At 39.2% G+C, this 17742-nt stretch overlaps 1 protein-coding gene across 3 annotated transcripts in view; it reads right to left on the minus strand.

The window, feature by feature from the left end:
• Window positions 1-2939: 2939 nt before the first annotated feature.
• Window positions 2940-17742, minus strand: part of gripap1 (GRIP1 associated protein 1) — a 79525-nt gene continuing 64722 nt past the window's right edge. For all 3 annotated transcript variants that reach the window (XM_059332386.1, XM_059332385.1, XM_059332384.1), the window contains 3 exons: window positions 17627-17720; window positions 5211-5383; window positions 2940-3244 (listed from right to left, as the gene is read on the minus strand). In XM_059332386.1, the coding sequence (XP_059188369.1) occupies window positions 3164-3244; window positions 5211-5383; window positions 17627-17720 (348 nt within the window). In that variant the 3' untranslated portion in view covers window positions 2940-3163. The remainder of the gene's footprint in view (window positions 3245-5210; window positions 5384-17626; window positions 17721-17742) is intronic.

The raw sequence follows: 17742 nt of genomic DNA on the forward strand, positions 1-17742 counted from the left end.
TGTATATATATACAGATTTAAACATTACAAACAAAAAACAAAGCAACAGGCCGAGTCACTGCCCAGCACATAGACTGATCCCCCTCAGTCAGTGTGAGCCATCGAGAGACTTCAGTGTGTTTACAGTGCAGCTCTGCAAAGACTTTTCTCTAAAATGAGATTTATGTTGTACATTCTTAATATTTTTAGCATTTACTGACATTGATTCATCTTTTAAATGTGTAATAATGCCATTAAGTTTGGTGTGAAGGATCTGAGGTTGAATAAAAGCCACATGAAAAGCTGCAACGTAAACATATCAGGTTTTTCTCCCTCACTGCAAGATTTTAAAGTCTTATCAGACTGAAGTCTTTCTATATATATATATATATATATGTATATATACATATATTTCTTTTGCAGTTATTACAAACAAAAATAAAGCAGAAATGTACAGGCAGTTACAACATAAAATGCAAAGTCTGCCACAAGCTTAACGTCCAGGATATAGTCAGAGCCTGGTGACCAGAAGCAGTCTGTGCCAGGACATAATCAGGGGCCATAGAAACAAAAAAGGAAGAAACAAAGGCATCAGACAGAAGGTGTTTCTGTTTCACTTCCTGTCAAAAAGTTACTTTTTCTTTTTCTTTTACAGAATCACAGATTTAAAGATACAGTAAAAAAACAAAATATGTTGTTTGAAGCAGGAAGTAGCCAATGCTGAAAGTTTCACTTTTTCTTTTCTTTTCTGCACCATTTGTTGTCCCCAGTGGGGCTGGAAAATTAGTTACAAAAAGAGAAATAATAATAGTGCTTCATGTGATCAAAGATTTAGACACAGCCCTGGTGGGGAAAAAACTAAATCAATTTATCAAAAAGCAAAAAGACATTTCTATTTTCATTGAGCCATTTTGTATGGTTTAGGTAAATCAAAAGTCGGGATGTGAAGGCAACACGACAAAATTTTAATGCAAAAATGTTTTAAAACAATTAATTATTTGAAATATTTTGACTGAAGTACATTCCAGAATGTGTATCCTGTTTTCATGCATTCCTATTTTTTTTTTTTTAATTTCACAACGAGCTTTAAAATCCAGCAAATAGTCTGAACCTGCAGTTTAATAAGACTCATTCAACGTAACAGGAGACACAGCTGGTTTACCTTCCAGAGTGTTTGAAAAGTAATAAATAAAAGATGGGCTGCAGAATAATTTGTCTTTTCAGTAAAAAACCAAAGACAACAGCAGGAAATAACCACGGCCAGAAACAGAAAGAAAAATTCAGTTTATGAAAGAACATTCAATCTGTTAATGTGTAGAGGATGTTTGTGCTCCATGACATAGCCAGAGCCGACAAACACTCTATTAAATGAGTTGAAGTGAGTAAAGATGAGCAGCAAGTTTCAGTTCACATGAAGTCAAGAGAACATTGAGGGAATATTCTGATCATTTTGTGGAGGTCGTGATGATGTCATCCTGCGGTCAACCAAACACAAAGAAAATTTCCTTTCATCCTCCATGTGTGAAATAATCTGTCCTGCTGCTCTGTAACTGCTCTGGAAGTCCCAGATACGTCTCCATGTCTGGATTAATAATCTGATCTGTGGAATTTCATTGTCCAGGAACTGTGTCTGGATGACTGCTGGTACAGCATTAATACATCAGTATGACGCCAAAAAGTGATTTAGCTGTGATTTAATGTTGATCAACAGATTAAAAGGATGCTGAAATAACTACAACATGATGCTGATGTGGAAACAGTCTGAATTCATGCTTTGTCAGGTCTGTCTGCAAGAACACGAGAACACTACTGTTAAAATGATGGTTTTCTGAATGGAGTTTGGTTTGATCAAAATTATAAATTAATGGATATCAATTATCAGGGAGTTCTCTATGGATTGTTGAACAGTTTAAGGAGTATTTAAGATGCTGAAACACAAAACGAAAACACAATAAGTTAACTGGAAAAATGTAGATCATTTAAGGTATAAATTAAGGGAGGCTTTCATGTTATTTGGGCAATTTTATCATTTATACAGAATCAGTATGAAGCCAAAATAAAGTGATTTATCTGTGATTTTATGTCAATAAATGAATCAAAAGGATGTTGAAATAACTAAAACATGATGCTGATGTGGAAGAAATCTGAATTCATGCTTTGTCAGGTCTGTCTGCAACAACACTACTGTTAAAATGATGGTTTTCTGAATGGGGTTTGGTTTAGCAGAGCAACGCTGTGCAGAAAATTAAGGCTTTTGCATCACAGCGTCAAACAATTTTGCCGCACAAAAAATTGGCTTTGCGTTTGTTGTACACACACAAGAGCTGTTATTTCTGTTCTACAGTTCAACCTTAGTTTTGTATTCGTGCTGCGACAGTTAGAGGCAGAAAGTAAACTGCAAAAGTGTCTTTACTGACCTTCGACAACGTTTAAACGTCTGAACATCTGAAGAAACAGAAACTCGGCTCAAAGACCAAACTTTTGCTGCTCCAGCGACACAAAAACTTCTAAACAACCTTTTTTTCTGCAGCATCAGTCAGATCTCATGAGATGTGTCCTAAAGCTCAGGAAAATAAATTAATAAAAAGACTTTGTGTTTTAAGTCAAACTGAGCTCACTGAAAACCTCTGACGGTTTCTCCAGGTTATAGACTGTTCCTGCGGTACTTTGTACTGAAGCATTTAGTTGCAGATAGGAAGCCCAGGAAATAGCCAGATCACAACAGAGTTACTGCACATAGAAAAAAATAAAATAAGTCATTGAGTTATGATACCAGGCATGTGTGTCCAAGACATAGCCAGGACCGACAGAAAAGATTTACAGTCAGTTACGAAGTATGTTTCCAGGTCGTAGCCAGGACCTGCGTGGTGCAGTTTTATTACAGTACATTCAATAGCAACATAAATGAGCTGAGCCCAACGTTTCCATTCCCTCTGGTCTTCAGTTTTTTCTCTTCAGTGAGAAACAACAGATTCCAGTATTGAGTCGCAGTCCAGCAGGCAGACTGAGATGGTGAAATCGTAGTGGCTCCAGACATTAGTCCAAGCCCGAAGCAGGTTATGATTGCAGGGAATGGGGAGGGAGGAGGAAATAAAAATGTTGGTTCCAGGTGTTAGTCTGAGCCCAGCTGAGGTGAACAGTAGTGGGAAGGAAGGGAATGGACGGATAGATTCAGGCGATAGTCTCATCCCGATCCTGCTGCACTGCCACCAGGACTGCTCTCTTTACTGAGACGGACTAATTCCTGGGACAAAACTTCCAGGTCCTACAGAGAGGGAAGGTTTCGTTATTATTATGACATCTGAGAACAAAGAGTACGTCTTCTAATGTCATGTTTTGTCTGACCAACAATCAAAAGCCCAAAGATATTCAACTCATTACATAAAATAATATGCAGACTAATGAGTTGATTAATACATTGAAATATTTGTCGTCAAAATTATAATTTGTACTTAATGACTAAGTTTTCTCTCTTCTATCTCAGTAAAATCAATCTTTAACTGAGTATCTCTTTTCTATTTTTTTTTTCCTAAGAAAATTAAATACGTCACAAAATATTTGTTGATATAAATTATTATTTTAGGACACTTTAAACAAATAATTTAGATATGAATTGGCACACAACATAAATTTCTTTGTGATTGAAAACATGAAAATATTCAGTTCATGAGAATACACAGAAGAAACAGGACCAGATTTGAGACAGCATGATTGAATTTTTTTTTGTCAATCAGCCCTGGTGTGCTTCACTTCCTGCTGTATTCTGATTGGACATTTTGTAGATCTGACACCATTTCAACACATTTCTTCTTTTTATAACTACACATATTGAACATTTTCACCATCAATTAATTTAACATTTTTCTCATTTTTCGTCAAAAACGTCCAATCACAACTTCCTGGAGCCTGAACGGACCCTTAAATGTGTCGTTCCACCCAACCAAAGTCCATATTTAAATTTAACACTTAAGTTTCTTTAAATATTTAACATAATCAGTTTCTTACCCTAATATGTATGTACTTTTCAAATTATTCAAATATATTGAATTACTCCCCAGTCCAAATAACATCTCACATTGTTTTTCAGTATCTATTTGTTCAATGTAATGTTTGTATTATTGTACTGTACCTGATTCAACCATGTGAAGAACATTTTAACTTTGCTAAGTTAAATTCTGCACAAGTAAAGTTGTGCTAATAATGTTACAGTTATAATTATTAACAGTTTCGGTTCTGATAATCAGTTTTTTTGATTCAGTTAAAAAGCAGAAAACAGTTTCTCTCCTCTGTCAAGGTTACTGCACACTGTGTGTGTAACCTGGACCTCCCTCTGGGCGAGCTGTCCTCCTAAACACTCCTCAAAACACACACTCCTCAAAACACGCACACGCACACACACACACACACACACACACACACACACACATGCACACACAAACCTTGATGTCCATTATGCGCTTTTAAGCTGCCTAAAGTCTGTCTTACAGCAGTGAACCAGGTTACCCAGAAACCCTGTAATGCAGTAATGTCATAGTGATGTCACAGTGATGTCACAACGCTCAGTTCCTACCAAGCGGCAACCTCCTGGTCTGAGCAGTGAGGCAAACCAGGAAGTGCCTTAAGTTGCATTTTACCAAAAATTCCAGCAGGGGGCGCTGACGTTGGCTGCAGAAGCATTTGGGTCCATTCATTCCAATACAAAATGATTAAACTTCTCACTTGATTTATTACCTCAGAATTTTTTTTAGGACAACACCATGGCCTCAATCACTAGTAAAAAATCTTTTTCAAGACAATTTGATGTTAAAAGTGTAAAAAAAATGGCCCCATTTAGAAGAAAATTTAAGAAAAATAATCGTATGATTTGGGGCGGGGCTACCTTTGATTGACAGATGGCAAACAAGGCAAGTCGTCATCAGGAGAGAAGAAACGCAATGCGTATCCATGGCAACGTGTCAATAAAGTAAAAAAAAAAAAAAAAGGACGTTTACCAGTTTGGTCTCATAACTTTGACCCTTTCACTGTATTTTAACTTAATGACAGTTTATTTTAACGTTTTGTTCATGAAAAATGTCTTCCAAGGAGTCGCTGTTCAGTTTTTTGTGGTAAGTACGCTTTGTTTTTGTTTTTTGCTACGTCCATAATTTTACTCTCCAAGAATAATTATAACGTATCTGAGGTTTAAAATTGTTGAAATCATTTGTTTGTGTGTGCATGTGTGTGTCTGTTACCTTCTGCAGGTGCATGTTCTTGGTCAGCTGCTCCTCCAACATGTTCTGCAGCTTCTTGTTCATCTCTCTCAGGTTCTCGTCTCCAGGTTTCACCAGATCCCTGAGGACCGAGCCCAGACCTCCTCTGTCCCCCTGAGAGGCTCCGTGACCCCCGATGGCACTGCCAGACACGTCTGAGGAGGCGAGAAGAGGAGGTTAGTGAGTCATTTCTGAGTGTTTGTGAGATTTCCGCGGAGATAAATAAAAGTCTCAGTTTCTATTAAATGCCGTCATAAAGTTGAAGCCAGTTTCTGCACTTTTACACTTTTTACAAAGTGTTTTACAGACAGCATCTGCTCCGGTAACGATCCACAGTGGGCGCAAAAATTCTTTACACAGCACACATCAGAGCAGAGGGAAGAAAGAAAAAGAATTAAAAAAATCACTTGAGTCTGAAAGATTGATGTGAAAATGATGGGTTCTCCGTGGGCGACCTGAGGGCTGAAAACATACGCAGCAACATCCTACTCCAACTCTACTCCTCTCTCTGATCACATATCCTCAATCAAATAATCAATTTAGCCCTCTGAGGCTCATGGAAATGTAGTTCTGCAGGTATTCAGTCATAAACCAAAGTATTAGCCACATGTGGAGGACTGGCTAATGTGAGCAAGGTGAAAAACAAACATCAGTAACAGCAGTCAGACAAAACAACTCACTACAACTCAAACACATCTCACACAAAATAAAGACTAAAAAAGGATCCTCCAACACATTGATTCTCCAGTCCTAACTACTGTCAGAATATGAACAAAACCCAGTGAAACTGCTCATGTCCTACCTGTCACACTCAATAACCAGCTGGTTGAAATAGTGGCATATTTCAGTACTTAGGCACAATTATTGATAAGACCCTAACTTTTAACGTAAACACTAAGAGCATTTTTAAAAGAGCCAATCGAGTTTAAACTCCTTCCGTCATTTATCCCCTACGCCACACAGTCATTGAACACTATCTATCTATCAGTGTGTTTACATGCACAGTTTAGTCGAGCTATGCTTAAAAATCTATTTTGGCATTTAATCAGACTTCTGTCCTTGTCCCAGTTTACATGCAACTGAGAAAATTGAATAACTGACGGGAACGTGTCCTCCTTCTCAACACTGGGTGGGGATTTGCATCGTTTCAGTGGGTTAATACGGCGCCCTTTCCGGTGAGTCAGTTTGACACTTTCTGCCGTCGCTACTGACCGGCTAATTCGGCCGGCTAATGCGACCAGCCAATGTGACCGGCAACTGCGACCGGCTACTACGACCGGCTAATTGGGCCGGCTAATGTGACTGGCTACCGCAACCAGCAACTGTGACCGGCTGATGGGGCCGGCTAATGTGACTGGCTACTGCGACCGGCTAATGTGTGACCGGCAACTGCGACCGGCTAATGTGACCCGCTACTGTGACCGGCTAATGAGACCCGCTACTGTGACCGGCTAATGAGACTTGCAACTGCGACCGGCTAATGAGACTTGCAACTGTGACCGGCTAATGTGACCGGCTACTGCGATTGGCTAATGTTACCGGCTACTGTGACTGGCTAATGTGACCAGCTACTGCGACCGGCTACTGCGACCGGCTAATGGGGCCGGCTAATGTGACTGGCTACTGCGACCGGCTAATGTGTGACCGGCTAATGTGTGACCGGCAACTGCGACCGGCTAATGTGACCCGCTACTGTGACCGGCTAATGAGACCCGCTACTGTGACCGGCTAATGAGACTTGCAACTGTGACCGGCTAATGTGACCGGCTACTGCGATTGGCTAATGTTACCGGCTAATGCGACCGGCTAATGTGACTGGCTACTGCGACCGGCTGTCCTGAATGTTTTTTTTGGGGGGGAGGACAGGGACTGTCTTGTCATACATGCCGGTGAAAATCCTATTCCATCCTTCACATTATCTGGGTGTCCCAACTGTGGAGTTGGAGGACTCCAAGATTAATTAGTCGGACAAGTTTACATGCACTTCAGTTGTCCAGTTATAGTCCGATTAAGGCAATAATTTGTTTTTTAAGTGTCATGTAAACATACTGATTGTGTTAATCCATGTTTATAGTGTTGAAAGGCAGATCTATCTATCTATCTATCTATCTATCTATCTATCCATCTAACTTATTACTGCATCTTTTAACATTGTATCCACATCTCCACCATGATTGTCAGACCTTATGTAGCTCCAGGAGCTGTTAGCTGTACACTGTTAGCAACATGTGCTGAGGTTCGCACAACAAGCTGATCGTGTGTCATTCAAACGTGGGCGAGCGTGAATGAAAGAGCAGCCGTGATCAGACGGTGAATGGGATGTTTATTGAACGCTGACAGGAACAGGAGTCAACCTGCACCTGACAAACCACCTGAGGGGATTAATCACACAAAGCTGATGATCATGTATTATAATATTTATTATTTTATCATTATATATTCTTTTGATTGTTTTTTTTTTTATTATTATATTATCTTAGTACTTATTATTTACACAATGGGAAGTGATGAAAATGTCTATGTTTATATGTGTTGGTAGGTTTTTCTATACTTCTGACATGATGGATGCAGAGAGGAGGAGAGAAAAGAGGAGAGAATAGAGTAGGAGACAGGAGCGGGAGGGAAGAAAAGGGATAATAACAGAAAGAAGAAAAAGTGAGTAGGAGAAGGAGACATGAAAGCAGAGAGGGGAAGACCAGGAGGAGAGGACTGAAGAGAAGATAAAAAGTGAGGGGGGGGGGGAGGAAACAAGAGAGGAATCAAGTGAAGAGAGCAAGAAAGCGAGAGGAGGAGAAAAGACAAGAAGGAAGAGGAGGAGAAAGGGGAGAGGATCAAAGGAAGCGAAAGAGAAAATAGGAGGAAGCAATAATGGAGAGGAGAGTAAATGAGGAGGAGAGGAGATAAGAGAAGAGGAGGACAATAGAGAAGAGTGGAGAGGAAAGCAGAGAGAAAAGGACACAAGGTAAAGAGAAAGGAGAGGATACGAGATCTAGGAGAGGAGGAATCACGAAAGATGAAACAAGGAGTGAGAACGGAGACAAGGAGGTAGAGGAGATAAAAAGATGAGAGTAAAATAGACAGTTTAACTACCAAACACATGTTACACACACAGAAGCACATTTGATGTCATAAAATTACACTCAAACTGTGTGTGTGTGTGTGTGTGTGTGTGTGTGTGTGTGTGGCAGTTGCTTTAAACTGCAGCGTGCACAACAAGAACAAATACACAGATAAAAAGGAAGAAATTTAAAGGAAGGGAAGAGAAAAGAACAAATGAAGAAGAAATAAAGAAGATACTGATCATCATGTGGAGGCAAAGACGTTTTATGGTGCAGTATATCTCACACACACACACACACACACACACACACACACACAGTAGCAGTATGTATATGGATGCTGACTGTGCAGCTGTAAATATTTAACACCTGAACATCTGTAACTGTGTTTACCTGCATGTTGACTTATAGCAGCAGAACTGCTGGATGTTTCACTGTTGCCACTGAACAAAACTCATTCAACATGTAAGCTGAACTCAGAAACATGACCTAAAGATTACTGATATGATGATGATGTTATAGAATATAGAGACATACTCTGAAGACCACACTGAGTGTCACAGTACACAACCATGGGCTGAAACGCTGACAAAATGTCTGTTTCAAGCTAAAACTATTAGATTTTATTTAGAATTTTGTGTTAGCAAGCTGATGTTAGCAAGCTAATGTTGACTATATGCTAACAGGCTGATGTTAGCAATATGTTAACAAGCTAATGTTAGCTATATGTTAACGAGCTGATGTTAGCTATATGTTAACAAGCTAATGTTAGCTATATGTTAACGAGCTGATGTTAACTATATGTTAACAAGCTAATGTTAGCTATATGTTAACAAGCTTAAATTAGCTATATGTTAACAAGCTGATGTTAGCTATATGTTAACAAGCTGATGTTAGCAAGCTAATGTTAGCTATATTTTAACAAGCTGATGTTTGTTATATATTAGCAAGCTAATGTTAGGTGTGTTAACAAGCTGGTGTTAGCAAGCTAATTTTAGCTTTTTAGCTATGTTAACAAGCTGATATTCTGATTCTTCAGCCTGTTTGTAGTGCATTTCAGCACACAGCAGTTTTTAGACATTTTTCTGTTGTTTGCTAACAGACAGAATTAACAATAGAACAATACATAGTCAATAAATAGAGATAGAAATAGACATAGTCAAGTCAATAGAGAGCAATAATTGTTATCTATGATGCATCGCTGGAGATTACACTACCCAACAGGATATAAAGGAGATAAAATGAGCACAACCTTTTAGTGGGGATGAAATGAAAAATAGCTTTTTTTATTATTCATTTTGCATGATTCATTTTGCATGATTTAATATACAAATTTAATATACAATTTTTTTCATGTTTTCACATTTACCCGTCTGCAACTTTTAGTAGCACAGAGCTGAAAGAAACAGCAGTGACAGCGATTGTGATGTCATGGTGGTGACAAAAAATATAAATACCAGGCAAACTGCTCAAAACAGCTTTTAAAGTGGCAGTCCCAGCTGAGCTGTTTGGTCCGCCTGAAACAAACTCTGGTGCGTTTTGTCAAATAGTCTAACTCTGGCAATGGAGATCAGAAAGTAAGATAATAGCTTTGCATCAACTACACGACTGACAAGTATTTCGTACAACTTAATATCCAAAACGATCCCCTTTAAACACAGCCTTCCGTTTTCTTCATTTTAAGGGATTTAAGTTGTCATTTAAGTACATTATTACTAGTTTTTTTTAAGTAGGATTTTTACTTCTTCTACTTTGAATCGAGGAGAAAACCTCCTAGTTGCTGATGTGCCCTGAAGCAAGGCACTAAACCTCCAACTGCTCGCCACAGATCAAAACTGTTGCCTAGCAACAGTGCTGCAGCAGGTTATACACCATCAGATGGCGTTTCACGACAAGTTTGAATTAAATGTAAATGAACATGGGATGTATAGAACTGTGTGTGTGTGTGTGTGTGTGTGTGTGTGTTTTCAAACAGCTGCAGTATCAAATATTTATCACACACACACACACACACACACCTAAACACACTCTGAGTCCAGTGTGCAGCAGAAGCGGCTCAGCTCTCAGTTTTACTGCCCATTAGATTTACCATTATTACAGTGTTAATGGGAGAGGGATGGAGAGAGAGAGAGCAGAATTAAACCAGTCAGACATGAAATTGAAAACAGCAGGAGAGAAGAAGAGAAGGAGAGGAGGAGGAGGAGGAAAACAGGAAGAAGGAGGAGAGGAGGGGGAAAGGTAACTATTTGTACAACACATTTCACACACAGTAATTCAAACACTTCTACAGTAGCATTTTGTTTATCTGCTGCTGATAAAATCTGCCAGAGATAGTTTTTATTTCAGCCTAATTAGCAGTCGCTGCTTAAAAATTAGAAGCTAAAACAAAGAATGACTGAATTATTACAGCGAATCAGCCATCTTCCATCTGTCGAGCACTAGTTGATCCAAATTGATCCAAAGCTAATATCAGGAGAACTGTGAGGCTTGAATACATGCATGTGGCCTCATTTGAAACGTAACATCTTCTAGATTCTGGAGGTATGTTTGTTTAGCATGTGGCTAAAACACAACTTGACAAGTGTCGCAACATTTAGTTATACTTGACTTAAGTTCAAACATAACTAGGACTGCGCGCAGTACTGAACGGGCCCTCGCAGTACACGCGTGTCGGGGCATGCTGCCGTCGGGGTTTGTGCATAACAGGGGCCAGTCTATACCACCCCTATGAATTTCATTGCCTTAAGTCTTATGGTCTGGGCACAGTGGCACTTATTAAATTAAAGTGCCGCCAGAGCGCCACCTAGGGGCCGATCAATAAAATCTTCAAGGGTTATCCTCAGGAGGGCATTGACAATAAGTATATCAAGTTTGGTGTTAATCCGTCCAACCGATGTGGAGATATAAAATACTTCAATTTAAAGAGCGCCACCTAGTGTTTATCGCACAAAATTTTGCAGCGGGCCTCAAGGGCTCATGGGGAAGTAGTAACCTGAGTTTCATGTCATTCAGACACACCAATGTGGAGATATGCAACACTTTGTGTTTTGTGTTGAAAATAGCGCCACCTGCAGGAAGTTGTTATTAAATAACTTGAGTATTCTTTGGGTAATCAAAATTCTTTTAATAACTTTTTGTCATGAGGGTCCATAGATGCTGTGTGCAAAGTTTGGTGCAAAACGATGAAATTGCCTAGGAGGAGTTCGAAAAAGTAGGTTTGCGACATTTCGCGAATTTGCGAAAAAAAACGGTAGGCGAAAATGGGAGTGGCCTATATCACGAGATTCAGCACAACTCAGTGAACGCGTGGATATAAGTTTTTTGAATGTGCGATAAAGTATGTGGAAGTTATTAGCCTAAACGCACTTTCCTTTATTATAGCGCCACCTAGTGGTGGAAATTCAGGATGACAATAGATTATAAAATTTTTCACCATGTGTGACTTATATTTAAAGTTTCATGAGTTTTGGGGTATGTTCAGGCAGTGAAATATGCAATCATTTGGGAAGAAGAATAATAATAAAAAAAAAAAAAATAATAAATAATCATTCGAAATACAATAGGGACCTCGCAGGTCGTTGCCTGCTCGGGCCCTAATAAGAAATCACTTTTTAACAGTAGCATGTAAATGCTGAATAAAAGGGGTCCCAGGATTGAGTCCTGGGGAGCTCCACACCGTCATTTTAGTTGTCTCCAGTTACAACTTTGTATAGTTAAACTAACACTGAAAATCCACTAGGCACTTCCACCATATTTGTTTTGCCCTCCACATGGCGTCAACACCCACCGGGGGCGTTTAAAAAGCGCCGTGTCTTGCGTGTGCCACAGTGTTCAACCTTTCGTACGATGGTGTTTACCTTTTGTCTGACAGTGTTTACTTGCTGATTTGTTCGGTTCGTCGATATTTGATCTTCTACCATTTTGTGCTTTTTGTGTGATTTAACTTGTGTTTATTGTTGTTTCATACCTTTTATGCTATAGCCTGTGTACTTCTATTCAATGCCTAAATTACAGTTATAAGCTACGTGTATGAAAGCTTTATGTCTGCGTACTGACTGTGAAATACCACCCGAAGTCTGCTCATGGTGTTTTATTTTGAAAAACAACCGAATTTGATGCGCAATTTCTGTCTGACTTCCCGTCAGAACAATCCGCTCTCTGTCCAGCTTGATGGGTGCTACTTGCATCGAGCGTCAAAAATAGAAAAGACGTGTAATTCAGGCCTGGCCGAGCCTCGAAACAAATCTGGGACGTGTCTGAAACGGAGCACTACGGAGCCGCTGGAGGTTGATACATTGACTATAATGGCCGCATATTACTATCATTACTCGCGATGACATAACGCTCAGGCAACACGACGCAGAGGGGGTAAGTTTAAACCAGTTTTCTGACAAATATAACAGAATATTTGTCAATATTTGGGGCTGCTGTGGTAGATTGGTCACCCACTGATCGGATGGTTGGTGGTTCGATCCCTGACCAAGTATCCTTGGGCAAGATACTGAACCCCAAATGGCTCCCGATGCTGCGTTGATTGGTGTGTGAATGAATTCCCAATGGTGGCCGGTGACATACGACTAAATCAATACGGCAGAAAAATGCTGTGACAATAAATAAATATGATAATAAAGCCAATAGGCAGAAGTAGGAATTTTTTGTTTTTGTTTTTATTTATTAGTAACTCTTTATCATTTTATTTATTTTGTTTTACTTTTAACCCTTAACAGGGCACTCATTGAAATACTTGTAAATTCCAAATTTCAACCCTAGAGAATATTGGAAGTTATTACATAAAGCCAGAATGTGTAAAAAAAAACATACAGACCTAAGGGAGGGGGGTAATATTTTGAGAAAAAAGCTACATATTTATGAGAAAAAAATCTCAAATTAATGGTAAAAAAGTTACAAATTTGTGAGAAAAAAATCTCAAATTAATGGTAAAAAAGTTTACAAGATTAAACGAGATTTGAAGTGGTGAATCTGCGAGAAAAAAAGTTGTTGTTTTTTTCACTTTTTTCTCGTAAATCTGCGACTTTTTTGCGCAGATTTGCCACTTTAATCTAGTAACGTAGCCTGATCTTTGCTGATTAGCTGGAAGAAATCCATGTGGTTCTACGACCTCACAGAGAGACATGGGGACCTCATTTTGATATCCACTGAAGTTACCAAATATAGTTTTTCACCCAATAAAGGGTTAAGACCTCGGTAGGTCCTAATTTCAAGTTCTTTAAATTGTTGCAGAACAGCTGTTGGAGTCAATTCTGTGTAAAACATGGTCTTTACTGAAAAAATCTACATGTATTGCAATTTGTTTCGCATCATGACGTGTACCGGACCGTCGTGGTGAAGAAGGAGCTGAGCCTGAAGGCAAAGCTCTCGATTTACCGGTCCATCTACGTTTCAACCCTCACCTATGGTCACGAACTTTGGGTAGTGACCGAAAGAGCAAGATCGCGGATACAAGCGGCTGAAATGAGTTTCCTCTGTAGGGCGGCTGGGCTCAGCCTTAGAGATAGGGTGAGGAGCTCAGACATCCGGAGGGAGCTCGGAGTAGAGTCGCTGCTCCTTCGCGTCGAAAGGAGTCAGCTGAGGTGGTTTGGGCATCTGGTAAGGATCCTCCCGGGCGCCTCCCGTTAGAGGTGTTCCGGGCACGTCCAACTGGTAGGAGGCCCCGGGGAAGACCCAGAACACGGTGGAGGGATTACATCTCTCTCCTGGCCTGGGAACGCCTCGGCGTCCCCCAGGAGGAGCTGGACGTTGTGGCTGGGGAGAGGGACGTCTGGAATGCCCTGCTTAGCCTGCTGCCCCCGCGACCCGGCCCCGGATAAGCGGAAGAAAATGGATGGATGGATGGATCATGACGTTATAGGAAATACCCAGCCCCCTGTTAGCAACGACTTAGCACAGCGTAGCTAGGAGCCAGGTGCAGTCAGGCTGCCAGTGAATGTTGGCATGTAAAGTGTCCTCAGCTTCTCAGACAGATCCACCCCCTCTTCCTTCTGGCTACAAGACACAAGATGACAACTGCAAAACAGCCAAACTCAAGGCTTTAAAACAGCCGTCACAGTGGCCACGTCCACTTCTTAGAAGATTTATTATTGATTTTTCTCAGATATATAAAACAACTCTGCTCAGCTGAAGTGTTTAGACATGAACACTCTGAAATTAGACGTGAGACTTTTATTTTTTTTTAACATTTATTTTCAGCTTTCTGACTTCTGTGTCTCTACAGTGAAAACACAATCAATAAAAGCTGTTGAAGAAGGTAAGAATCATTATTAATGTTCAGGTTTTTCTCCAGTTTTATATCTAACATGGATGTCTGCAGGGATGGTCATTAAACAGAGAAGAAGAGAGGAGGAGGAGGAGGAGGAGGAGGAGAAGAAGGAGGAGGAGGTGGTAATTGAAAAATAAATCAGCTGATAGTTTGAAGAGTTATTAAAAACACTTCACACTTCAGCGTGCAGCTAAATTTAGCAGCAGTGAACATCAGCGCCACATGAGAGAGAGTTCAGCTGTTTTAACACAGACAGAGATTAAATATGAAATATAAGAATTCAGACTGAAGATACATTTCCTGAACAATTTAAAACAACAAAGCTTGCACGCGTCTTTTTCTCAATGAGTGACTAGTCGTATTAATTGATGACATCATGATGAACATGTTGTTTAAGCCTTCATGTAAACAGAGTGTGCAGGTAACTGCAGCAGCAGATTAAAGGTGGTTAGAATGAAATGTCTGTCGGATAAACGACATGCTGAGCCCAACATCTTTCTGCTGACTGATGCACCTTAATATCACCTCGGGTTTTATAGAAAAGCCCTCTGATCCAAAGATTCTTCAGCTCACAATTATCTCATGAATCTGATTATTACTTTTTCAAAGATTTGAATAATTGATTCGTCTACAAAAAGTCGGAAATATTGTTAAACACGCCAGAGCTTTAGTGTCCCTCAGCCTGATAGTCACTTCAAAATTATTTAAAAATTAATTATCTGAGCCATTTTAAAGTTTTTACCAACTTTTTTTTGGCTGGGAAATGGATGATACCATCATCCAGCCCAACACTGTCATTTAAAGCAGTAGTCCTCAACCTTTTTGAGTCGCGACCCCCAATTTAACATGCATGTTGTCCGCGACCCCCGCTCACTGAACACAATCTCACGTGCACAGTTTAGATCACCCAAAAAAAAAGAAACAAAATGACCAAAAAAGACACAAATGACCAGAAAAGGCACAAAATGACCAAGACACTAAATGAGCAAAAAAAAGACACAAAATGACCAAAAGAGACACAAAAGAGACACAAAATGACACAAAAAAGACACAAAATGACCTAAAAAAGAAAAAGAAAAAAAGACACAAAATGACCTAAAAAAGAAAAAGAAAAAAAGACACAAAATGACACAAAAAAGACACAAAATGACCTAAAAAAAGACACAAAATGACCAAAAAAAGGAAACAAAATGACCAAAAAAGACACAAATTGACCAGAAAATGATCAAAAAAAGACACAAAATGACCAAAAAAGACACAAAATGACAAAAAAACAAACACAAAATGACCAAAAAAAAAGACATTAAGTGACCAAAAAGACTAAAACACATTAACACATTAACACAGTGGAGACAGAGCTGACTTCCAAAATGATTTGGTGACCCCCAGAAATCATCTCGCGACCCCAATTGGGGTCCCGACCCCAAGGTTGAGAATAGCTGATTTAAAGATCTCTGTTTGGGCCTTCAGTCTTGAGAATTGTGCTACTATAATGCATAAAGCCCGAAATGCATTTCAGACCGTGAACTGCAGATTGTAGGTCTATTGTAGTTTTTAGTTCTCACATTTCCACAATGTGGACTTTTAACTAAATCCACAAAAAAAAACCCCAAATAATTTCCTTTGATTTCTCCTGACTTCTTCACTTATCTCTTATACTGGTTCTATGTTTCATGCTGACCTGTGTGTGTGTGTGTGTAATAATAGTTTTGGATTTTTCATTTGTTTTAGTTTTTATTTCGTTGTGAATTGTTGTTTTCAAATTCAGCTAGTTTTAATTAGTTTTTAGAGTGAGTTTGCTTGTTTAAGTTTATTTTTTATTTTTTTGATCATGCTTAGTTTTAGTTTAGTTTTTATTAGTTTTAGTGTTAGTTTTAGTTTTTTGTAATAGGCTACGTGTTTGGTGCGAGATTCAAAGAGGTCATGATAAATTTAGCCTTTATTTCCTTTGGTTTATCCATCTCAGCCCCAATAAGGTTATTAACTCTTACAGTTCCGGGTGTTTTGAGCTTTGGTTGGAGTGTAGACATCCCAGTCTCAGTAACATATTCACCATGTGTTCCTGCATGTTCACTAACCAGCAGCTGTTTAGTTGGAGCTAAATAAATACATTTCATATCAACCAAAAAGGATTATGCAGTGTTTCTCCTACATGTATTCTGCATGATTTTTAATATCATGGTTGAATTGAAGACTTTCACTTGCACACAGTGAAAGCACATTATCCACAGAGTGTTGCGCTGGCGACACTTCTACCGTAATAACTAAGCGGTTTGCGCTATCGGGAAAATTCCAATGTTTTCTGAAAGCTGAGAAGTTGCTCTTTAAAGCCAACATGGTGTCATTACGGTAATTTCACTCGCGTTTCTCCCTGAAGCCCACAAAGCAGGAATACACACACTCAGCTGAGGAGAAATAGAAACACTGGATTATGTATGAAAAAAGTTGGGGAAAAAAGGCTAAAAACGAAGGACATTTTCACTATAATTTGAGTTCGTTTTTTAACCACACAATACAGTTTCAGTTAGTTATCGGGGTTTTTTTATACTCATTTTTTTTTATTTCAGTTAACGAAAATGTTTTGTCAATTCTAGTTTTCGTTATTTCGTTCGTTTTTGTTAACTATAATAACCTTGGTGTGTGTGTGTGTGTGTGTGTGTGTGTGTGTGATTGCTTCAAGGTTTGAATTGAAGTTTTACTATTTTTGCAAATTCCACAATTACAGAATTGGCTTCTTAGAAATGTATCTAATTTTCATTGTTTTATGTAAAAGTAGGTCCCCATTTGTCACCAAATAATCTGTGTGAAATATGCTAATTAATGTAAATGATGTACCCTGAAAGCATGTTTACTGTTTTTTTCGGATGTCCCCATAAAGCCTGATTAAAACATCACTTCATCATTTCAGAGGTTTGAAGGTGTGTATAGGCTAACTGCGTTATGGCAAGTTTCCTCAATTTTTTTCAGCTCTCTACAACCTCAAGAAAAGTGTTGATTAAAATGGTAGTCCCCATAATCTATGAAAACCAGTATGTGTGTGTGTGTGTGTGTGTGTGCATTACCTATGCGGCTGTCCATCACGTAGGTCTCTATAATGGAGCTCTTCCTGCAGATATCTTCAGCCATCGACGAACAGCTCACCTCCAGATGTTTCACCTGGGGGAGGAACAAAAAAACA

This window comes from Centropristis striata, chromosome 5, assembly GCF_030273125.1.
Source record: "Centropristis striata isolate RG_2023a ecotype Rhode Island chromosome 5, C.striata_1.0, whole genome shotgun sequence".
NCBI lineage: Eukaryota > Metazoa > Chordata > Actinopteri > Perciformes > Serranidae > Centropristis > Centropristis striata.